This window comes from Pomacea canaliculata, linkage group LG5 (assembly GCF_003073045.1).
Source record: "Pomacea canaliculata isolate SZHN2017 linkage group LG5, ASM307304v1, whole genome shotgun sequence".
Classification (NCBI taxonomy): Eukaryota; Metazoa; Mollusca; class Gastropoda; order Architaenioglossa; family Ampullariidae; genus Pomacea; species Pomacea canaliculata.
The window spans coordinates 31,990,411-32,011,711 of record NC_037594.1 but is presented as its reverse complement, the minus strand read 5'-3'; the positions used below and the strand labels follow the sequence as shown (position 1 = coordinate 32,011,711).

General features: G+C 42.6%; 3 protein-coding genes across 3 annotated transcripts; 2 read left to right on the top strand and 1 right to left on the bottom strand.

Moving 5' to 3' along the window:
- The first annotated feature begins 2,791 nt into the window (after window positions 1-2,791).
- LOC112565075 (grpE protein homolog 1, mitochondrial-like) lies at window positions 2,792-6,603 on the top strand. The gene is made up of 3 exons (XM_025240329.1): window positions 2,792-2,878; window positions 3,814-4,000; window positions 4,638-6,603. Exons 1-3 carry the CDS (start codon window positions 2,811-2,813, stop codon window positions 5,067-5,069), a joined length of 687 nt encoding a protein of 228 aa, XP_025096114.1. The 5' UTR covers window positions 2,792-2,810; the 3' UTR covers window positions 5,070-6,603.
- A 959-nt stretch (window positions 6,604-7,562) lies between these two features.
- On the top strand, window positions 7,563-14,788 carry LOC112564634 (probable deferrochelatase/peroxidase YfeX). The gene is made up of 9 exons (XM_025239590.1): window positions 7,563-7,719; window positions 9,801-10,024; window positions 10,536-10,727; window positions 11,044-11,116; window positions 11,630-11,791; window positions 12,285-12,358; window positions 12,735-12,783; window positions 13,447-13,542; window positions 14,212-14,788. Exons 1-9 carry the CDS (start codon window positions 7,668-7,670, stop codon window positions 14,463-14,465), a joined length of 1,176 nt encoding a protein of 391 aa, XP_025095375.1. The 5' UTR covers window positions 7,563-7,667; the 3' UTR covers window positions 14,466-14,788.
- Window positions 14,789-15,149: 361 nt separating this feature from the next.
- LOC112564633 (serpin-Z1C-like) lies at window positions 15,150-19,012 on the bottom strand. Its single transcript, XM_025239589.1, has 2 exons — window positions 18,626-19,012; window positions 15,150-17,461 (listed from the first exon to the last, which is right to left on the bottom strand). Exons 1-2 carry the CDS (start codon window positions 18,717-18,719, stop codon window positions 15,828-15,830), a joined length of 1,728 nt encoding a protein of 575 aa, XP_025095374.1. The 5' UTR covers window positions 18,720-19,012; the 3' UTR covers window positions 15,150-15,827.
- Window positions 19,013-21,301: the final 2,289 nt, after the last annotated feature.

Here is a 21,301-nt window from a genome sequence, read left to right as displayed (position 1 = left end):
TCCGCGGAGGTCCACCTGTCACAGGCAGTACGATTGACCTAGCATAGAGATTTTCCCATTCGACACTTTTGTTTTCAGTTTTAAATTAAAAAAGCCCATATTCTTGATCAATTTTTGAGATATGACCCGCCTTCCATGTGCTGATTCTGAAGATTTTCTTTTTGTTTTGTTTCTTTACTGCATTTGACAATTGCAACGATCACATAAAGTATTAAAACTCTTTTTCTATCTTCATGCCTCCCTATATCTCAGAAAGTTTTCCTTCTCTTTCTCTTGCTTTTGTTTTTCTTTCGTGGTCGTTGTTGTTGTGTTGATGTTTATCTTTCCTTCTCCCTAATGTCTTTTTCTGCGTCTCCGTATCTCGGTGACCAGGCGACTATCTGTGCTGACGGCCATGAAAACCATCGTATTGCCCCCAACCCACCTCTACCCTCCACCATCGTCGCCGCCACATCGATTGCCATCCAGTCGTGAACAGCAAAGTCTACTCAACAATTAAGTCCCCTTTCAGTCGCGCACTGAATGGAGATCTTTTCTCTATGCGCATGTCTGGAAAGGTATTCTCTTCCAGTCGCCGCCAGGCAACCGCCTCCGTCGCCTTGTCCAAACCTGACTGATCTCTCCCATTTCTATCGAAACAGGTTCCACCCTCTCTCCCACTCCTCCATTTTCTCTGGTGTGAGACGCTGGAACAGAGACCAGAGACGATAAGTGTTTGCGCCATTGAGACCCTGCATGCATCCCCTTCCGACCTCTCCGGCCCCTGCATTGGGGCAGCATTCATGGCTCTTAGGCCAACCTAGCTCTTAAAGACAAAAAGCAAGAAATGGTAAGATGATCTTAAGTGATAGAGACTGACATGTCACATCAAAATTTGGGGAACAGACGAGTTTCTTACTTACAATCGCCTCTGAAACACTCTTTCACGAAAGTAACTGACTCTTATCCGTAATGTAGGCGGCCACATCCTCCCAAGAAAGAAAGAAAGAAAGAAAGAAAGAAAGAAAGAAAGAAGTCGATGTGAAAGGTAAGAGATTAATGTTATTGCAGAGGAATGGTAAGGTATAATACTGTCGATACAGCTAAATTGTACACTCTTTTTTTTCTGTCATTGATCGCCTTTAGTGATTTCAAGGAAATATGATAGCGACACAACATCGATAAGTCAAGAATTAGCTGTCATTAGCTTCAGATTTTATTATTTGCTGACTGGCCCTGATTGTTCGCATTCTTTGATATCCGATCGAGCGCCTAATGGCAGAGGCACTCAGTCATACGTTTGATGGGTTGACGTCCACTGCGGGTATTGACGGTGCGTGGAAACCCGTCTGATGCCTGACTGAGATACTGAGACAGGTAAAATACATCCCCTGACTGAGATACTGAGACAGGTAATCTACATCCACTGACTGAGACACTGAGACAGGTAATCTACATCCCTTATCCAGGTCTTAACACCAAAAGGTGTGAACGAATGAGAGCATTTTGTTTCATCTAGTCGTAGATTATACAATATATTATAAAATATTTAGTAATATATGATGATTCAATACGGAGGGCTTGTATTCATGTGATGCTGGGGACAAATTCGACGAGGGTTAGCTCCTAAGACCTTTCTATAGCAGTAAATGAGGTACACACGCTCCCATGCACATAATCGCACGGTACTCGTATAAATGATCATCTAAAGCTCTATCATTAAATAATATTCTCTTTTACTAGTTATATCAGAAATGGTCATCGTGCAGTTTGACAGCGTTTCTATCAGCTGTATATAAGAATAGGCAAAGGTCACTAAAATACAAACACAGTTCATCGAGCTCAGCACTCGACAACAAGGACTGCAGGTGGCTGTTAAACTGATTGATGTAGAAAACTTACATTGTAGCTGTCTTATGTACAGAAAGAAGTTGTATCAACCAAGCAGCTACAATATGACTGCTCTCCCTCATTACTGTTACTTCATTCATCACTACGAGCTGTGCACAGTCATGCCTGTTATGGGCTATGGTTCTTGCCGTCTACTGCTGCATGGCTACTTCACTTCAATCTGCCAGAACTATTAGTTACATAAATATATCTTTTCGGGATGTACTGAATGCTTTGGACTACTTGCATAGCAGAGGTGTCATACATAGGAGTGTGAAGCGAATCATGAATTAATATCAGCTAGCGGACAGGTGTCTCGCTGTCCTCCACAACTCTCTTTCTCCATCGTTGGATGAGGCCAGCGCCTGCAAACAGTCTGTGACTAACCAACATTCTGATGATTGCCTCCGGTATTTCAGTCCGGAAAACAGAGTCTGACTGTTTCTCAGGGATTGTAAAACTCACCTGATGATCTTATTACCCGAATCCGGCTATTTTTCAGTGATTTTTACAACTGCTTTTGAGACCAGCATCCATTATTATTATGTTTGCGTGTTTTTTGTTTTAGTACAGCACTTTGAGCCTACCTTTAACGGTGGGGAAAAGCGCGATACAAAGCAACAAATTTATAACAACAACAATTAACAGCCAGCTCTTTTAGCTTCGATCGTTGTATAAGTCATCTACTAATCTACTAAAAAGCCCTCAAATCTCATTATCTCAAAACCTGCTGCATACCCTTCACACCAGTTAAAAAAATAAAATAAACATCATAATGTTACGCTGGGATTTCCTGTACTGTTTCTTAGAAACAACATAAGAACAAACATTAACGCATGCCATATAAGAGAGACCACCAAAGGCGAAAAGGTAAATAACAGGCGTGCAGTAGCCTCCCTTATAGTCCCTCTTCAAAGAGAAAACCAGTTAGAGAACCGAAAATGGCAGCGGTCACAAACATGTGGGCAAGGTCTGCAGCTCGATTTTGCTTATTAAGAGGAAGTAACAGGTATGAGTTATTCCATTTCATATTTTAAAGATTAATTGCTTTAGTAATTTGTCATTTTGCCCTGACTGTGATGGTATTTATCTATTTTTACCGTTTTACTTATCCTTGATTTAGAATGTACTAGAAAGAACAGACGATGCTGGTGCAATAGACAGTAGTATTTCATCGTCTGAAAGAAATTTGTATTGACCTTTAAATGAAATGAATGCCTTTTTGATTCTCTCAGAATGGATTGCTCAATAGTCTTTATTAAATGAGATAGTTTAAATTAAAAAAAAACTCAACATATCGTTAATTACCTAAACAGTAAGATGCATGTAAAGTGGAACCTCGGCTAACGACCACAATCCGTTCTGGAAAGTTGGTCGGTACCCGAAATATTTGGTATCCGAAACAATTTTCCCCATAAGAAATAAAGGAAATAGATTTTAGATTTTAATTGGTTCTCAGCCCCTGTTGATTCACTAATATATGAAGTTACATGCTATATAGCAACTCTTGTCCTTAGGAATTTTGTTTGGTATCCGGTGCAAATTTTTAACGAACTTTTTGGTTGTTATCCGAAATGTTCGCTATCCAAGGTGTTCGCTAACTGAGATTCCACTGTACTGATTATTAATCTAAAATAAAATAATTTCTTTATAATGCCCACTTTTCACTTTCCATCTTAAACATGTGACATCGCATACAGATCACAAATGATCGAACATGACATAGGGTATATAGTATACTATATTAAAAAACATTTATTTAGTTCTTGTTGTATAGGTAATGTTCTTATCAGCCTGTACTGACAATACATAAACACACAATGGAAGAAAGAGTAAGTAAAGTGCTCTAACCCTTTATGTCCAGTAGAGCCATTATTCTTGTTACCTTTGATACAAAACATCTGACTTCTTGCAGCAATTAACTTTTGTTCTTATTTTTGGCAGAGTGCAGTTTCTTAGACCATTTTCAACAGCAGCAGATGGGAGGCCTGCTGATGCTAGTGACAGTGTAAAATCAGAAGAGACAGTACAGAATGCTGCACCAGGAGCAGAGAAGCTAGAAGTATCTGCAGCAGAGAAAGCTTTGATTGAAGAGAAGTCCAAACTTCAGGAGGATCTAAAGGAGCTAAAAGTAATTTTTAAGCCTGAAAATATGTGTGGGTGTGTTTGAGTATAATATATAAGAATTTTGCTTTACACATGTTATGTCAGACAATTGTCAATGTTATAAGTATTTAATGTGTGGGAACAGTTTGGGAAGAGAACAAGTTTTAAAATATTTTAAAGATCTAATAGTATTTATCACACTACACACAAAAATAAAGACAGACAAAACTTTAAGAAGTCATGTTTTGTAGCATACTTCGTCTCAAATAATAACAGCTATGTCAGCTGGTGGAAGTATGCGATCCCACATGTGTATATCAACCATTTCAGAGTGTTTGGCTAATTAGTTTGTGAAAAGTGACTTCAATCCTTGACTTTTATGATTATGCATATTTTCTATTAAAATTTACCTTAATAGGCAGTCCCATTAACAGCAAAGTATTCTTTAAGATATCCAGGTTTAATAATGATAAAAAATGTTTCAGTAAATTTCTTTCAATGCAGCTTCAGGTTTAGTTTCATAAACAATTTTGCTTGACTAGACTCATCAAACATCAGTTAGCAAACAGAAAATAGGAAAGATATCTGACTACCTCATCTTTATGAATATATCATACACTTATATGTTGCTTAATTTATTTTTTAAAAATTCGTTTTTCCAGGAAAAGTACATTCGTGCTTTAGCAGAAACGGAAAACGTCCGTCAGCGAATGAACAAACAAGTAGATGATGCAAAGTTATATGGGATCCAAGGCTTTTGCAAGGATCTTCTGGAGGTTGCAGATATCTTAGGCACAGCCACTACAAGTGTTCCTCAAGAGCAACTTACTGATGCTAACCCTCACCTCAAGAATCTTTTCGATGGACTCAAAATGACAGAAACCCAGCTGCAGAAAGTTTTTGGGAAACATGGTCTCTTTAAAATAGCCCCTAGTGAGGGGGAAAAGTTTGACCCTAACTTTCATGAAGCATTGTTCCAAGTACCAACCTCAGACAAAAAGGGGGACACAATTGCCATTGTCCAGCAGATAGGTTACAGGCTGCACGACAGGACACTGAGACCAGCTAGAGTTGGAGTGTTCAAGGCTTCTTAGAAAATTTTATAACTGTTAGCATGAACCCACTTAAGTTTATCAGGTAGTTCATGTAAGTTTGCAATGCTCAGAAAAGTGTCAGCTGGAAAAGAAAAGTGGTTAAGTTAACCAGTGAGGAACTGCTGCAGGCTACTAGGAAAAGAAATGAATGATGCATGTTGTCAACACAAGTTTGAAGTTATCAACATTATTTGTTTTATGACATTTAAATGCTTAGAAACACAAAATAAAGGATTGGAGGAAAATGTGTTACTCTATACAATTAAATGGATTTTACATAGCATTTGTCTATTAGATAACAAATTCTGAGACTTTTATAATCAGCTGCCTTTGGAATTAATAATAGATGGAAGGAAACTCTTCTTGGTAAAAAAAAAAGACATTTACAGAAACACATAAAATTTGATTTCAGATGACATGTCAGATAAAATGCAGGGTTCTAGATTTGGAAATACTAATATCAGGCGCAAAGATGTTTGGAACAGAAAAAAGAGGTTTGTGGAAAACGGCCCATCACAAGTTATCTCCCCTGACACATGAGACTAATAATTTTCCGCTTGAGGTTAGAGCCATACAGTTCACCTCAGGTTCTATGTTGTTGATTTCAGATGAGAGAAGGTCTTTTAAAGAATATGATATCAAGACTGGGTCATTATGCTGTCTCGCTTTCATTTGTATGCAATCATTCCTCTGTGTCACACATTCTAACGCCTACATCCCCTCCTCACCCCAACATCCATGTGTGTGTGTGTGCGGCTTACACTCTTGTTACCACAATAATCAAGATTGTCCATGCCATGGCCTCTGCAGTTTATGAGATATATATGTTAAAGCCGCAGCAGAGCACTTAAGCCATCGGGAAGGGAAGGTGGATGGCCGATTTTTAAAATCACTGGCATCCAAACTGTGAGTCACATCAGCATGATTCTTTTGTGGTGCTACAAGCTTTCCCTCAGTCACCCCAACTGTGTGAAATGAGTAGCTACAGGGTTAATTACTAGAGAGGAGTTACTCTACATAGGGTTGGAGGAGGTAGTGCACTGCCTGCACATAGAGCTGGCCCTGCAATAGTGAAGTCTCTAACATCTCCAAAATGACCTTTAAAATCGTACAGGTTAGGGAACGACCATTACCCCATAGTGGTTAGGATACTCATAATGGGAACTGCTTTCTTGATCCCTGCACAATTCTGTTTATATTTAAAAAAAAAAAGTACTCAATTTATCCTACACTATAAATGGGCCTAGAGGGCTGCATGAAATCTCTGTTACATGATATAGGAAGCGGTTTGTCTGTGACCAATAGCTTACATCTTGTGTCGCATATGGGGAATGTCAGCATGTGACTGGCCTTAAATGTGTTTGTCATGTTAAGTAAAGTCTGCCTGTTGAATGCTGTTTTGTTTGTCCCTTGAAGCACTCATCAGAATTCTCTCATATGTACAGATAGAAGTGTTTTGTGATATTGAATGAAACATTAATTCACATATATTTAAATGATTTAGTGATAATTAAATAAATTTAATAAATAAAAACGATTTACTGTCTTTGTTTTTAAGACTAGTTGCTTGCCTCCATGTGAATAAATTTCCACTGTGAGAGAACTAAGTGGCATTAAGAATCTCATCCATCTTTTTGGACTTGACAGCAATCATGATTGCATACTACTAAGATGAACTTTTCTGGTTGAGGCACATTCATCCTTAATTGTAATGGCTAGCTTCAATGCCTCTTGATTTGAGAACTCTTTGGTCATTTGCTCCTCTGTTAAAGGTCAACAACTCTGTCTTCCTACTTTTTGTGTGTTTATTGTTCAACAAATGAATAGTGTCGTTAGAGAAAAATGGTTTGGGCTGGGTGGCTTTTGTGGATAAAATTTATAAACAGTGTGTGGTTTAGTTTTGTGGAGCTCTTCAGAAACTGAAAAGGGCAGGGGTGTTCAGTGGGACAAGGAAGGACCAAAACAATCTAAAATAGCTTGTCCTGTGAGCAAGCTGAAGTACCTTTGTAAGTGAAACACTAAAATATTAATAACTGAGTAAATGTCCACATAAGCATTATCTTTGATTGTGTGGTTGAATACCACCCAATGTCTACTACCAGCCTAAGTGGTAATCTCCTTTGCAATAGGTTGTATTGCTATGAGTGGAAGCTGGGCACAAACAATAAACTGCTTGCTACTAGTGATCTAAGCTTTGTCTGTGAAATATATCTATTGAACCTTGACACAGACAACCAAAAAATGATCCTGTCCCAGGAATTCCAGGGCAGAAATTTGTCTCATTTAATAGCTCTTCACTTTCCATTTTATAAAGATTAAAATCGAATCTAAGAGCTCTGAAGACTTACAAACTGCTTCAAAGAGGAAATAGTCCATTTGCAAAAAAGAAAAAACTACATAGGAGGAAATCTGCTGAGTCACAATGACCACCAACTTGTATTGCATCCTTGCTATGACAGTAGACTTGGCAACCCCAGTCATACTAAAAATAGCTCTCACGTGATTTGTTATGAAACTTCCGTCTCGGGAGGCCCACACTATTCAGCAGTTGACTCGGTGTCAGGTCAGCATTTCTGTGCATTACCGGGATCCACAACCATGGCCTCTCTCCGCGCTTCACGGACTCTAGTCGTATCAACACTCAAGCAAGGTAAAAGTCTGTTAATTTATCAGGTGGTTAGCGTCAGGTGCGATCACAACCACAGACAGTGATCGCCTGTGCTGTCCTCTTTTGGACACGACCATAAATCGTCTGGCAACACCAGTGTTCTAACAGGTTGTTTGCAGTTTGAGCACCACGCCTGTATCAGAATAAGCAGATGGTACAACAGAGGTACTACGCTTGATCCTTAAAAGCAGTGTGTTTCTCAAGTGAGACGCAGAAGTAACGGGGGATTGTGCCACTTCCCTGATAAACTGCTTGCTTTCCAGTTATAGCGGTCAAGGACGGCCGCCGTACCGCGGCAAACTCGCACGGCACGAGGGGGGTAGGTGTGGTTGTGGCAGTGCAGGTCTGTGGTGTTGCGGCTGGGCGAGTGCAATATGTAAGGCGAGAAAGCACATGCAACATTATCCTCCATTATCGTCTGGAGAATATTCATGTTTTATTAGTGGACAGAAAAATGTTGCAAAGATTGAAAGATGTTTCCCATTTATATGCGATCAAGATGGTTAGGGGGCATGTGTTGCATGTCAACGTATGTAAGACAGAATAACTTAAACAGCTGAATGAGTATAAAGAAAAAAAGAACACGTTGCATTTGTGCCCTGTAAAAAAAGTGAGAAACTAAGGAGTCCAAATGAGTTCCGTAGGTTAGTTTTCCTTGTCGAGGACTTGGCAAAAAAGCAGAGCCCAGTTAAAGCTTTCTCTCCACGTGGTTAAAAAAGTAAAAAACTAAACCTTTACACGCAAGGAAAAAGTGGCTCACTAGAGCTGCACGAAATGTTGGCAGGAGAGTGATGTCCCTTCGCCTGGCTGGCTGGAGGGGACCAGTTCTCTGTCGTGTTGTCTTATCTGTGGATCTACGGCGAGTTTTGGTTTCTCCCTCTCATCTGTGGCGTTTGTTGTCTCCTACTCATCTGTGATGTTTGTTGCACCGTTCGCTTCTGTTGTGGATTGTTCTTCTGTGCTTATTGCTGCGTCACTTCTTCCGGCAACAGCTTCCACTCAAGTTCTTCCATCCTGCTTTGGATTTTTGATTGCACTGGATTTTGTGCCTTCTTTACTGACATTTTTAGCTGTTCTAGCAGTGGGACCATTGTGGACCAGGCCGTTTTCTATTTATTATTTACAAACCACGTACATTGCTATGTTGTGTAGATTAGATTCTGGATCTATGCGCGTCACGTGATGAGATGTGTTTGTGTCATCCTCCATCTTGCTCTCTGCGTGTCACTGACTGCTGTCGCCTTCGTTTCTTCAGTGCCAGGACTGTGCTCTGCTCTCAACTGTGTTGCCTTCAAACTTCAAATCTGAACACAGGCCCCGGAGCAGACGACTTGCTTAAACAAGTAGCTGGTCAAGTTCACACACTCAGTGACAAGAAGCTAAAGACAGACAAAAGTCATGTCAGACAAATCAGTAACAAACATTGTGCGTGTTTCTAATCTCAACTGTCTGATTTTCCACCTGCAAGTCAGCCTTACGACATCACCTCCCCACCACTGGAAGAAAACAAGGTGAGGGTCACTCTCAGCATCAGTGAGTCATCGTCGTCCGGTCCTGCGTCGTGTGGTCCCTTACTAACATCTCTCATTACCTTTTCTTTTCTGCGTAGGGTTTTCTGTTTTCTTGCATGTGCGTGTAAGCGTAAGTGTATTCAATTTTATTTTGGTATCTTTTCCCCATTTTTATCTACATTTTTACTAAACTTCTTACTTGCACCGTTCATTTCGTTTTGTCGTGGTCTACATTCATCAAAGGTTCGACATGTACGTCATGTACCGCCTCTGGCCGAGCGAATGGGTGTGTCTTGGTGCCGGCTGTGTGAGAGGTTACGAGCGTGCATCCGGCGACGCTGGGAGCGATTCGCGACAAGTAGTCAACACATGGATAGACAACAGTCCACACTGTCCTCCTCGCTGCCCATACTTCCCCATCAACCTCACACACATTCGTCCGACGCTTCATCCATTCAGCGCCACTATGTGTCAGACTGACCCAGCGTGACCAGGTCTCACTGTCACCATGACAGCAAATGTATTAGCAGACACTCCATGTGTTTGTTGCAGTTGGATGTCGTGCAGCAAGCACCCGGTCCTCTGGCACCGGCCGCAGGGTGGCCCCATGGCTGGTGGGCGTGGCTGCGGCAGGTGCAGCAAGCTATGGAGCCTACAAGGCCACGCTTGGCAGTCAGTCGCTGGCCACCACCTTGGATGAAGCTGTGAAAACTTTGCGAGAGACAGCGTCACCCCACAAGGTCATCGCCGCCGCGCCGCCGGAATCGCAGAAATCTGTGAGTGCGCATGTGTCCTCAGGAAATAGCCTTATATACCTATATATACCTTATGCTTTATCTGACGTGCCGAAGATTACTGTGTCTTATGTGACTTTTTCTCACAGGTCAGTGTAACTGCGTGTATAGAAGTCCTTGAGATGAAGATGTTTGTATGTAGCAGTGTCCTTGTGTCTGCATGAATACAATCAGGACGCGACAAGGGGAAGAATCGCCCACACGAGTGGTTAACTGGTTGGAAGCTGTACTTTAGGACGAGTCTGACCCACCATAAAACTCACAGAAGCATAAAATCTCTCATAAAAGCAAGCGTGAGATGCCACGCAGTGAACGTTAGACCATGCTATATAGACCATTAGCTAACTTCACACTGTCGGAACTAGCACACAGGTATTCTCTGTGCACGCTAGCCTGTGGTATGTATTCGGTCTTACTCTATATTTGATACCAGTAATACACAGAGATAATGGCTGTAACAAGTGTACTCTTATGGTAATGATGGCTGTGGCAGGTGTACTCTCAAGGAAAGGACCACGCGCTTTACCTATGGATCTACCTGTGCCCCCAGGCTAACACGCGCGAGGTGGCGCGTGCTGTCAGCCGCCTGCAGCAGTACGTGGACAAGGTGTGCGACCCCACACTGACAGACGAGGACGACGAGATCCTGGCAGGTGTGGGCTTTGGGCCAAACTTCTACAGTCAGGTAAAACATTAAATGGGGGAAGCTCATTACAATTACAATTTGAAGACCTGCCCAGAGACTATTCCTACTTCCCCCAACCACTCCCAAGCAGAATAAAACAAAGTAAAAATGACTAATCAAAAATATGTGAAACTTTAAGTATAATTTTCTGTCATAAAAGCAGTGTAATGAATAATGTGTACAGTGTCATACGATCATTAGACAAAGAGGTGTGCGTGCTTGGCGTCCGTGTCTGAGTGCGTGCGTGCGTGGTTTGTGTAGTTGAGATGAAGGCGAGAATACAAATAGCGATGACTTTCACATGATCATCTTGTAGGTGGCTGGAAAGACCAATGAACCCTTTGTCTACGCTCATCGCAAAGGAGTTCTAGGAGAAATGCCCAGTTCAGGTACGTTCAGTCTTTGATGCCTAAATAAGTAGTAAATAAGTTAGACACGTCAGATTTGGAAACATAATTAAGTGAATGTCAATCAAGCAGACAAACATACATGTATGCTCTTGGCTGAGTATCCATATGCTCGTTATCCACCTGTTTTAAAACGAATGAATGTATATCATGTGTATGTGTAATTTAAACTTAAAATGTTCATTTGTTATATATTTTGTTTTATTTTAGATAATATTGTATATAAATTGAAAAGTTTCATTAACATTATTTAATAAGTTTTCTCTGTTCATTAAGGGGTCCTGTAATCGTTGCGTAATAAGGTGATAGAAATCGCATTTAACTTGGAGATAGATGGTATGTGATGTCGGTGTCTGCCGTTAGGTTGACTGGGGTGGGGAAGTATGAGTACACAGCTCTGCATGGCAGTGAACTAACTAATGTGCCACCCGGCTTTCCCCACTTGTGTGTGTGTGATAACGCAGTGTATGCAGCTATTTCTACTGTTTCTGATAGGTGGAGATATTTTTATCCACGCCAAGTCAAACCAAATTAGCAAGCTGTTTGAGTTGTGTCAGGAGATCATGAGAAACTTGCCCAAGAACAGCGTTGAGAGCTTTGAAGACGTATACAGCTTTGTCTACAAAAATGGACGCGACCTGTCTGGCTTCATTGACGGTAAGACGAACATCACAGGGTTTTGTTTGTTTGTGTTTTGGTACAAGGGAGACAACTAAAATGTCTGTTGCTGAGTGATGATGATAATAAGACTAAGGGCATGAGGTCGTCAATTCTGGAACCGAGAAAGTATGAGTTATCACGCAGTAGTCAAGAAAATCCACAGAGTAAGAGGCAGAAGCAACACACTCATCGGGAGTGCAGTCGACGTCGTGTACAATGCTCAGATTGCAAATGTATTGACGTGTGACTTCATTGTACATGTAAAGGTTGTAAACGTGACCTCAGTGTCATATACTGGTTATAGGATGATACCTGTGACTGATATCTACAGGTCGTAAATTGTAGCTGTGACCTCTGTAACCTGCAGTTAGTGAACTGGTAGTTATGATCTCACACAAGTAAACGTGACCTCATTGTCACATGCTAGTTATGGTAGGTGTGACACAATACAGGCAGTAAAAGGGTAGAGTGTGACCTGTGTGACGGACAGGTACTGAAAATGCAGCAGACGAAGACGACCGTCGGGAGATAGCCGTGGAGAAGGCGACTGGCGGAAGTTACGTGGTAAGTACGCTACCCCTGAGCTTGCAACAAAAGCTGAATAAGCGCGGAGCACTTCACACCAAAGTTGTCTTACAACTTTTAAAACACAACTTAATAATTGCAATAGAAATCGAGATACTTTTTAAGTTATTCTTTGCTTACTCGTAGTTTAAATATTGTTTTAGATGATTTTAGCCTGGCATTTTAGCATGAAAAGGAGGCTAAAAAAGTAGAGAGACCGGCTCTCATGCCTGTGTTAAAGACTGGTAGAGGAGACCTGTTAGCACTCAGGATATACCTTTAAATAGTCTCAGAGCTAATATAGTATTTCCAGCATGTTCGCAATGTTTGTTTTTTTATTTTTGTTTGTTAAATGTTAACGTGTTTCTGTCCACAGATCACTCAGAAGTGGATCCACAATCTTGATGTGATCGAATCGGAGAAAGGTTGGGAAATATTCACTGCTGCTTAACATTTTAGACTTATTACTTAGCTGTCAGCTATCATATATTGAGGTCAAGATCTATATCGATGAGGGGAAGCGGATATCTGAGTTCTTGCAACACTGGCGTCCGCACCTGTTCTATACCCCAGTGGCATCGAACTAGCCCCGTATCAACCCAGCTGTCGGGAACGGGTACCTGACTCCAGAGACTGTTGGAGAAAATGATAGTGAAGAGTGATGGCATCCACCCTCACATGAAATGGTCATGAGCGCAACGACTGAAAAGGATCAGGGGATGACCTTTATCTTTTTACCTATGCATGTATCTATATATATATATATTGATTATTAATTTTTGTGTTACGTGCAGATGTAAAGATCTGTCGGTTATCCCCCATGTGGATCGCTTGAGAGTGATGATAAAGTTCACAAAACAAAAGTCTAGCACCATTAAGAAACCTTTTACAAGATCACTACACGACCTGTCGGCGTCTGGAGGTTGGAGGTGGCTTTTTACGAACTATGTCTTGTGATTATATTTACTAGTACTTAACATGTAAAGATTCTTGTTTCTATAAGTGGATGTCTATGTGGCCACCACACTAGGCTTACACCTATATATAATATATATTCTTTCATATGTGCATGTCCGTGTGCGTTATAGAAAAGACTCTAGAGAGCTGGGTGGGCCGCACTCGTCCCGACAGCATCGAACTCCAAAGAAAAAGCATCAGCTCCCATGTGGCGAGAATGACAGCCAGTAAGTACGACAGGATACCCATAATATATTGATGTACTTTAACCTTTATGACAGGGTACCTTGAATAAACGTATGTATAGATATACCTCAACCTCGAGTATGACAGTATACTCTGGATAAACATATTTACTTTAGCCCTGAGTAAGACGGTCACAAAATTATTTATATATATAACCCTAACCCTAACCCTGAGTGTGAGAAGATACCCCGGATAAACATCTACGCTCTAGACCCAATTGTAAGCTGGCTGGGTTTCTTAAATGATAAACATCTACACTCTAGCCCTATTTACAGCCTGCTTAGCTTTTAAACAAAATCAATGACTTAATTTTCATAATTAAATATTTGGTTTTCCGAAAGATCTTAATCAGAAAAATGTAGACGAACGTTTCACAAAGTTTTTATATATAGCTGTCATCTAGTAACTTTGCCAATCTTTGTGAAATATTCGTCCATATTTGGCTGGCTTTTTAACCGATTATTTTTCGTCAAATATGTAACTATGTTAAAAGAAATATGTGACTCATGTAAAAAACACAAACTTACCTAGTCTGATTTCAACGATATGTTAAGAAGGCCTGAGATTTCTTGGGGATGTAGCTGATGAGGTTAGTGATTGTCGTTTGATTTGAAAAAAAACCAAAAAAAAACCAAACGTGACGGTTGCAGGTAACGCCTTCCAGGCGCCCAAGCCGTTCCAGATCGTGCGGCAGTCGATGCCGTATGGAACCCTCAGTGGTGACGCCGGCCTCTTCTTCATCGGCTACGCCGCCTCCCCGCGCAACATCGAGTACATGCTGGACCGCATGGTGGGCGCCGGCGGCGACGGCCACAGTGACGACATCATGCGCCTCTCCCGCAACGTCAAGGGCACCTACTGGTATTTCCCTGGCGTCGCCCAGCTGAAGAAACTCGAGTGCTAAAGTGTGCTGACTACCGGATGTTGGACGTGAAACATGATCTGCTTTGCTCTCTCCATGTAAGCAGACTGTCGTTTGGCAGCGGAACTCTTTTGAAGCTGCCAGTGCGACGCGTCGTTTATTCGTATATGTCAAAACTATCAAAAGTTATATCATGAATATATTGATATGTCTTGAAAAGACGCCATTCTACGCTTCACTGTTTGTAAAAAACTGTCTCATTATAGAGTCGGTTGATATAGTCAGTTAATCGCCATTTTGAAATGATGTAACTTGTAACTGGGAGCACCTTCCCAAATTATTATTAAATTTTGTGATCAAATAAAGATGGTTGTTTCTCATTTGCTTTTCTCTACCCTGTCTTTACTTGTCTGCCTCATCAATCTTTCTTCGATTCTTAACGTTACGAGAACGCTCTTTAAATGAAATCCTCATATTTCAGTAAAAAAAATACTCTTTTAATGATGTACAGTGATACAACCAAGTTACCTTAATTAAACTTAAACTCTTTGAATTTCACAAAAATTTAATATTTTTCAAACTTCTGGAGCGTGTACGCACATGCAAGGACAGGCATACATGGATATAAATACCTGCGCCATAAAGACACTCACACACATGCAAGCACATTTCATTTCTTTGTTTCTTTCTTTCTTCGTTTTCTGCCTCATTCTCACATTTCAATTTTTTTTCTTCTTTTCTTCGTTATATCTCTCTCATACACACACACAAGATAGTCGCACACTGTAAGGCCCAAGAAACACTGTCACGGGAGAATCAACATATTTCCTATCGTCCTCCCATCGCCGTGGGTCATCTACTACAAACTGAGGACAGCCTCCATCGTGACTAACACGTGTTCTCTTCAGTTCCCTTCGCCATCACCTGCACGCCTCGCAGCCTGTAGTGCAGCTGAGGAAATGGCAGCATTCATTACACTGTCAGCGGCGCGAGGCTGAGTTTAAAGTTGAGGATATCACCCCGTATAAGTAATATATTACTTTGTTCTCTTCTTCACCAATCCTCGTTCTTTCGTTGTCGTTACTCTAGGCGCTGTATGAAAACAGGACATTGATGGGACTGCTTGAGAGGTCGAAATAAATGCATAAAAATTTCTTTAACCACAGATGCCGACATGACATGAAGACACTAGTTGATTCAGGAATGTCTTTCTTTCATGGAACACAGAATCGAAGATGGCTCTGAGAGAGATGAATCGTGTTTATCAAACTCACTTTAGGTGGCGATGGTTCTCGTCGGGTGGAGCGCAACCGTCGTAGTTCCCATCTGCAGGTGAAGTTGTGTTTACTGGACTCGCACTCATGTAGCGCAGACCTTCAGCGGACACCGCACTGCTTCGTGAGTTCAAGGAATCGGTGTCGCTACCCGACCCATGAGCAGCACAAGCTGAAATCGTTTGTCCAGCAGCACAAAAAGGAACGGCCTATCTACGATGAAGTCATTAATGTCTCCATCTACTCCATCTTCTGTGTCGTAGTCTTCCTCAATTTCATCATCTTCATAGTCAGAATAATCATCATCGTCTATCTCAGGGTACTGCTCTTCATCGCTGACGTCGAAAGGTGTTGTCGGGGTGCTGTCTAGGGTCGACGAGTGTGATGACGTGTCGCGGGGAGCATCACCATTCCGTAAGAGGCTTCCTCCTTCGTCCACGTGCAGAGCGGCATACTGGATGACGTCTTGCACGTGCAACCTGCTTTTTTCCTCTCCCGTCATCCTCTGAAGCTGCGCCTGCCAGGGCTTGAACAGACGTCTTGCTCCAAGGGTCTCCATGGATAATTTCAGTGATTGCCTCTGGCTGACCCTAAACTTGGGCAGCAGGACAAGGGTCAAGGTCGGAGGCGGCATATCGCGGAGTAGGATAGGAATGTCCGCCGACCTCAGGCGCTCGGCCAGCTGGGACAAGTCATGGCCGGGCAGCGGAAGGAAGACAAAGAGACTGTAGTTGCCCCCGGCGTATGGCAGCTCCAGAATTTTGCTTCCGATGTCTTCAGGCGTCTTGACGGAGTAGTTGCCGATACGGTGCATGGTATCGATGCGGACCGTGTCTCCGACGTCCGTGCTGAAGTCCACCGGCACTGTCTTGCGGGCGTCAAACTCGTCCTGCCAGGCGCCGTGAAAGAAGACGGCGCTGACCAAGAAGAGAGATGAGTTTCCGGGGTCAAGGGGCGCATCCAGCATCTGGGGCACGGTGCCAAGCGTGGTGGCGTCCACCCAAAGGTTGACGGAGGAGGCGGGGTCAGAGGGCTCCATGGCCATCGGGGGCGCTCCATACAGCTCCGCCAGACGGTTGGAAAACAACTGAGTCATCGCCACGTCATCGCTGTGGAACAGGCCGTTGGCGAAGCGCGCGGTCACGCGAGGTCTGACGTCATCTTCGGAGAGTTGTCGCTTGTTGTCGACGTCGCTGCTGCTACCGACGGTCGCGAGCGAAATACCGATCCCAGACATGATGTTGCTGCTGCCGGTGGTGTAACTGATGCTTTTATCAACAGCGAGGTCATTTTTCGCGATCTCAACGATCTTGGCGTACTCCCTGTCCATGTCTTCAGGAAAGTCCTCGCTGGTGGCGTCGCTAGCAAAGCCGTCGTCGTCCGCGGCGGGGTCGTTGCCAATACTGGTGTCATCGTTGTGAAACGTTCGGAAGGCATGCTGGATCGTCGTGTGCACACCCGTGATATTAGGCATGCGCAAGAGTTGGCGTACTTCCATTTTCGTCATTCCGTCTGAACCTGACAGGGTCATGGCCATGGAAGCAAAGGCGCCCAGAGGAGACAAAATCACGTTGCTATGGTTATCGGCGGAAAGCTGGAGAGGAAACAGTTGGCTGGCGAAGGATGTCGAGGCTTCCTCCAGGGTCTTCAGGCGTGTGTTCTGGACTTGCTCGAAGGCTCTTTGACGTTGAAGTAGTTCTCGCAGCCGGATAAGGTACAGAGGTATCTTACCGTGCACCTGACTTGTTGGCAGCAACATCCAAACTAAAGAAAAAAATGGGACAAAAGTCAAAGGCATGTCACTCTCTAACATCCTTTCTCTCCACATTCTCTGCCACCTTCCTTCTCCTTCATTTTTTTCTCTGTCTGTCTCTCTATTTCTCACTCTCTCTCAAAGACGCTTATGGAACCAGGAATACTTTACTGGGGATTGCCTCCCCGAGATCGCGCGTGCGCACGCGCTTGTGTGTGGCTCGCATAACAGACTCAACTTATGAAGTTTATAACAAGAAGCAATAAAAAATTGCAGAAAAATTTTGAGACAGATAACATTTCACTGCTTACTCACATTGCGTGAATCCGTGAGATTTTGATTAGTTAAAGGGACCATGGTTAAAAAGGAAAAGAAGGTTTTAAACCATTGCTTAGATGAAGGATGAGTTCACAAAACTATGTGACGAGGAATTCCAGAGATTTTTTTTTCTAGCTTTAGCCTGGATACAGATCTTGCGAGCCAGAAACTGTTGGCAGTATGTCTGAGATAACCATTCTTTACCTGTAGGGAATCCTGCAGTTTCTCATGTGACTCACCAGGAATTGTGAGGGCGAGAAGTAGATAAATCTTTCTCTTAGAATAGCAGACACGGGAATCAAGAAATGTCACAGAAAGTGTGTCAGAAAACATCCCTCAATCCTAAAAGAAGCTGACTGAGTACATGTATCTCAAAATGCAGGAGTTGTGAATGAAAGATAAATTTTTTTCGCCATTTTTACTTGTTGAGAGTAGTTTTCACTTATACACAAATTCTCAGTTTCCAGGTATTGATGTATTAGGTCGTTTGCTGCTAGTACCTTGTCTTTTACCTAGGCATAAAAAGTGTTCATCAAACTATTCTACAGCCACTACGGATACCAAATTCCGAGTTTACTGCTACTGAACAGGGAGAAAGAGAACACACACATCCAAAACAAAAACAAAGAAATGTTCAAGGAAAGAAAAGACAAAGAAAAAAGAAAATCGAACAGAAATAAAAATGACAGAAGAAAAGAAGAGCATGACAGTTTGTTTCACTTGCAAGCTTCTCGAATAAAACAGGGAATTTTGCAACCGTTGATAGACTTTAAAGATGTCTACACTCCACAGTTTGACACAACAGGACCTTTGAAACAATAATTAATGATTCCTTAATTTGCATCTCTGCGACTTACCGTATAAAAAAGCAAAGGAGAAAGCCACAGAGCGCGAAGAAACCGCCGCCATCTCGGGTCGGAAATTTGAAGAAAGATAAAGTCTTGGTCCCATGGAGGCCCGCAGGCTCCCCCAACAAGAGATGGGGGTCACAGCTGGCAGTCGACCTCACGCGCAGTCTCGCTCACAAACCACGTGTTTGTTGCGGATTCTGGCAAAAGTGCGCGACACTCTGGCTTCTGTCAGAACTCTCGGCACACCGAGGTCGTTATTGGAGCCGGAAGCCCTCACTTGTGAAAAGTGGGCTCATACTTCAGATGCAATCGGTGGGCCCTGTCATCGGCGATGTGTTGGCGAAGGAAAGTGTGAATTACTGCCCGTCGCTATGCACATGCGTGTTTATGTCCGCTTGTTTGTATTATTGTCTGTGTGTGTGTCTCTCGTGTATCCGGGCATGTAGCTTGTGTGTGTGCGTGCGCGTGTGTGGATGCATAAGTGCGTGTGCCTGTGGCGAGTGTGTGAGGCGTGGTACCGAACAAGAGAAAAGTGAGTGACAGAAAGTCTCAGAGTCTGGCCAGGCTACTCCCAGCTTCTCGTCATACCGCCGCTGTTATCACGAGAGCACGGCATCCACTATATAGTACCGGAACCGCCACTTGTGACGACGACGGCGATGTTTACATTCACACGCCAAGTCACTTCACAATGCGGAAGTGGTGAGTCGGTACGAAGCAACCTGGGGTGGCGAGCAGCTGTGGGTAAACACTAAGGCATGACGGACTGCGTAGGTCTGAAAGGCCTTTCTACCATCTTAAAAGGTGCAAAGGTCATGTTCTTGATTTCTACCCGCCCCCTACTTTTGTCTCTCCTTCCTGCTTTTCTTTTTCTATCATTGCTACGGTCTCTTTTATGTTTCTCTGTGGGTCTCAAGCGTGCGTGAACACATGTAGGTAAAGTATAATGACAACATACAATTATGCATACTTGTCGAACACATGTAGGTGTTATATCACAGTGAAGACTATTAGTATGTATAGCATGGTGAGTATTTAGGTGTGTACAGTATAAAGTGTACACAAGTATTACAGCATAGGGAAAATATATCTGCATATTGGTGCTGTAAATACACATAGTTGTGCATATTACAATAAACAAAGAGGTATAATATACTGAACACATATAGGTATGCATAGTATGGTGAGTACGTACAGAGTAGAGAACACATAAGTATTACAGTATAGTTATTATATACAGGTAGTCCTCGACTTACGACGTTGATCCGTTCTTAACGCGGCGTCGTAAATCGAATTTCGACGTAAGTCGGATCATACGTTCATACAGTACTGTACCAGAATAACAGTACAGTACTGCAAACATTTAGCCTATCCTAACACAGTAGCCGACATAATTATCAATAAACATAAGTACAGTACAATATTGTGCAGTACACTACGCTTTGTTATCACTGTCGCTTTCATAGGAGCAGATCCTGTCACATGTTCAAGGATGCGATCTTTATCCTGGATAATCGTAGCGACAATCGAGCGACTAAGTCCTAATGACCTGCCAATTTCTGTTGTTGTTTTCCTTTTCTCAGATTGCCCTATGACTTCCGCCGCACGTGGAATGAGGATCACGTACAGTTCGACTTACGACGCTAAACATCGCAAGTCGGAATGAGCGTAATATAAAGCGTCGTAACCACGAAACGACGTAACTCGAGACCGTCGTAACCCGAGGACTACCTGTATATACATGTCTTTATTATAATATAGGGAACGCATTTAGTCATATATGGTGTAGTTGAAATGTTGACTGCATTTCTCGTGGATCTCAAAAACTGTTACTTTAGCACGAGAAATACTGTCAGCGTCCAAATAATCCGAACTGTCACTCATTCTCTCAAAACAACAACAACAACAAAAAAAAACCAAACAACCAACAACAAAACAACAACAACAAAACAAAAACAAAAAACAAACAAAAAAAAACAAAAAAACACCACAAAACCGTCCAGGTGGATCTTTAACGCGGTGTCAGAAAAAAAGGTTACATGACCAGAAAGGAGAACTATAAAGGGCATCAAGTAATCTCAGATACTGCTACCCTTGCTCCAGAGTTCACACCAGTTGTCTTGTGCAGTGCTACAAAGTCTGACAACCTAGCGACCTAACTTACTTCTCACTTGAAGACCCACTGCGCATGCCCACTAATGCGGACGCCGGCACCCAGGCTCCAATGGCACTCGTTGTGGGGAAAACCCTGTTAACCAGACACCCTGCTGTGTCGAGTGTCCAAGGTGGGAGTAAAAAGCAATTGATGAGGACGAGCGAGATGAGGCAGGAAACACACTCAAGCCAAATTTACGTAAACCGTCGTCTGCAAATGCAGTCTCTGTTCTCAATTCCCACACAAGTTGAGAGAGGGTCAAGCACAGCTCACCATTCACCATTCCGAGAGTGGTCAGGTGATCTCTGTGCCCTTACACATCTCTCAACAAATATGAATGGTAGATTTTTCTTCACAGCCTTCTCAAAGATGACGAGACTCACACTAAATGTTCCCACGTACGCTAATTTGTCCTTTCTTCGAGCTAATCTGCTAATAGAGGGAACGGCACGTGGATCGCGTGTTTGTTAATTGTTTAGAACAATTGACCTTGACCCGGCTAACTTCCTAGTGCAGCGAGGTCACAT

What these genes read in the sequence shown, in the direction of transcription:
- LOC112565075 (XM_025240329.1), top strand. Translation starts at nt 2,811, where the DNA reads ATGGCAGCGGTCACAAACATGTGGGCAAGGTCTGCAGCTCGATTTTGC. An exon ending in TTATTAAGAGGAAGTAACAG is followed by an intron (nt 2,879 to 3,813) that starts GTATGAGTTATT and finishes TATTTTTGGCAG; the next exon opens with AGTGCAGTTTCTTAGACCAT. An exon ending in AGGATCTAAAGGAGCTAAAA is followed by an intron (nt 4,001 to 4,637) that starts GTAATTTTTAAG and finishes TCGTTTTTCCAG; the next exon opens with GAAAAGTACATTCGTGCTTT.
- LOC112564634 (XM_025239590.1), top strand. Translation starts at nt 7,668, where the DNA reads ATGGCCTCTCTCCGCGCTTCACGGACTCTAGTCGTATCAACACTCAAG. An exon ending in CGCCGGAATCGCAGAAATCT is followed by an intron (nt 10,025 to 10,535) that starts GTGAGTGCGCAT and finishes TGGCTGTGGCAG; the next exon opens with GTGTACTCTCAAGGAAAGGA. An exon ending in AGGAGAAATGCCCAGTTCAG is followed by an intron (nt 11,117 to 11,629) that starts GTACGTTCAGTC and finishes TGTTTCTGATAG; the next exon opens with GTGGAGATATTTTTATCCAC.
- LOC112564633 (XM_025239589.1), bottom strand. Translation starts at nt 18,719, where the DNA reads ATGGGACCAAGACTTTATCTTTCTTCAAATTTCCGACCCGAGATGGCG. An exon ending in CTCCTTTGCTTTTTTATACG is followed by an intron (nt 17,462 to 18,625) that starts GTAAGTCGCAGA and finishes TTTTTTCTTTAG; the next exon opens with TTTGGATGTTGCTGCCAACA.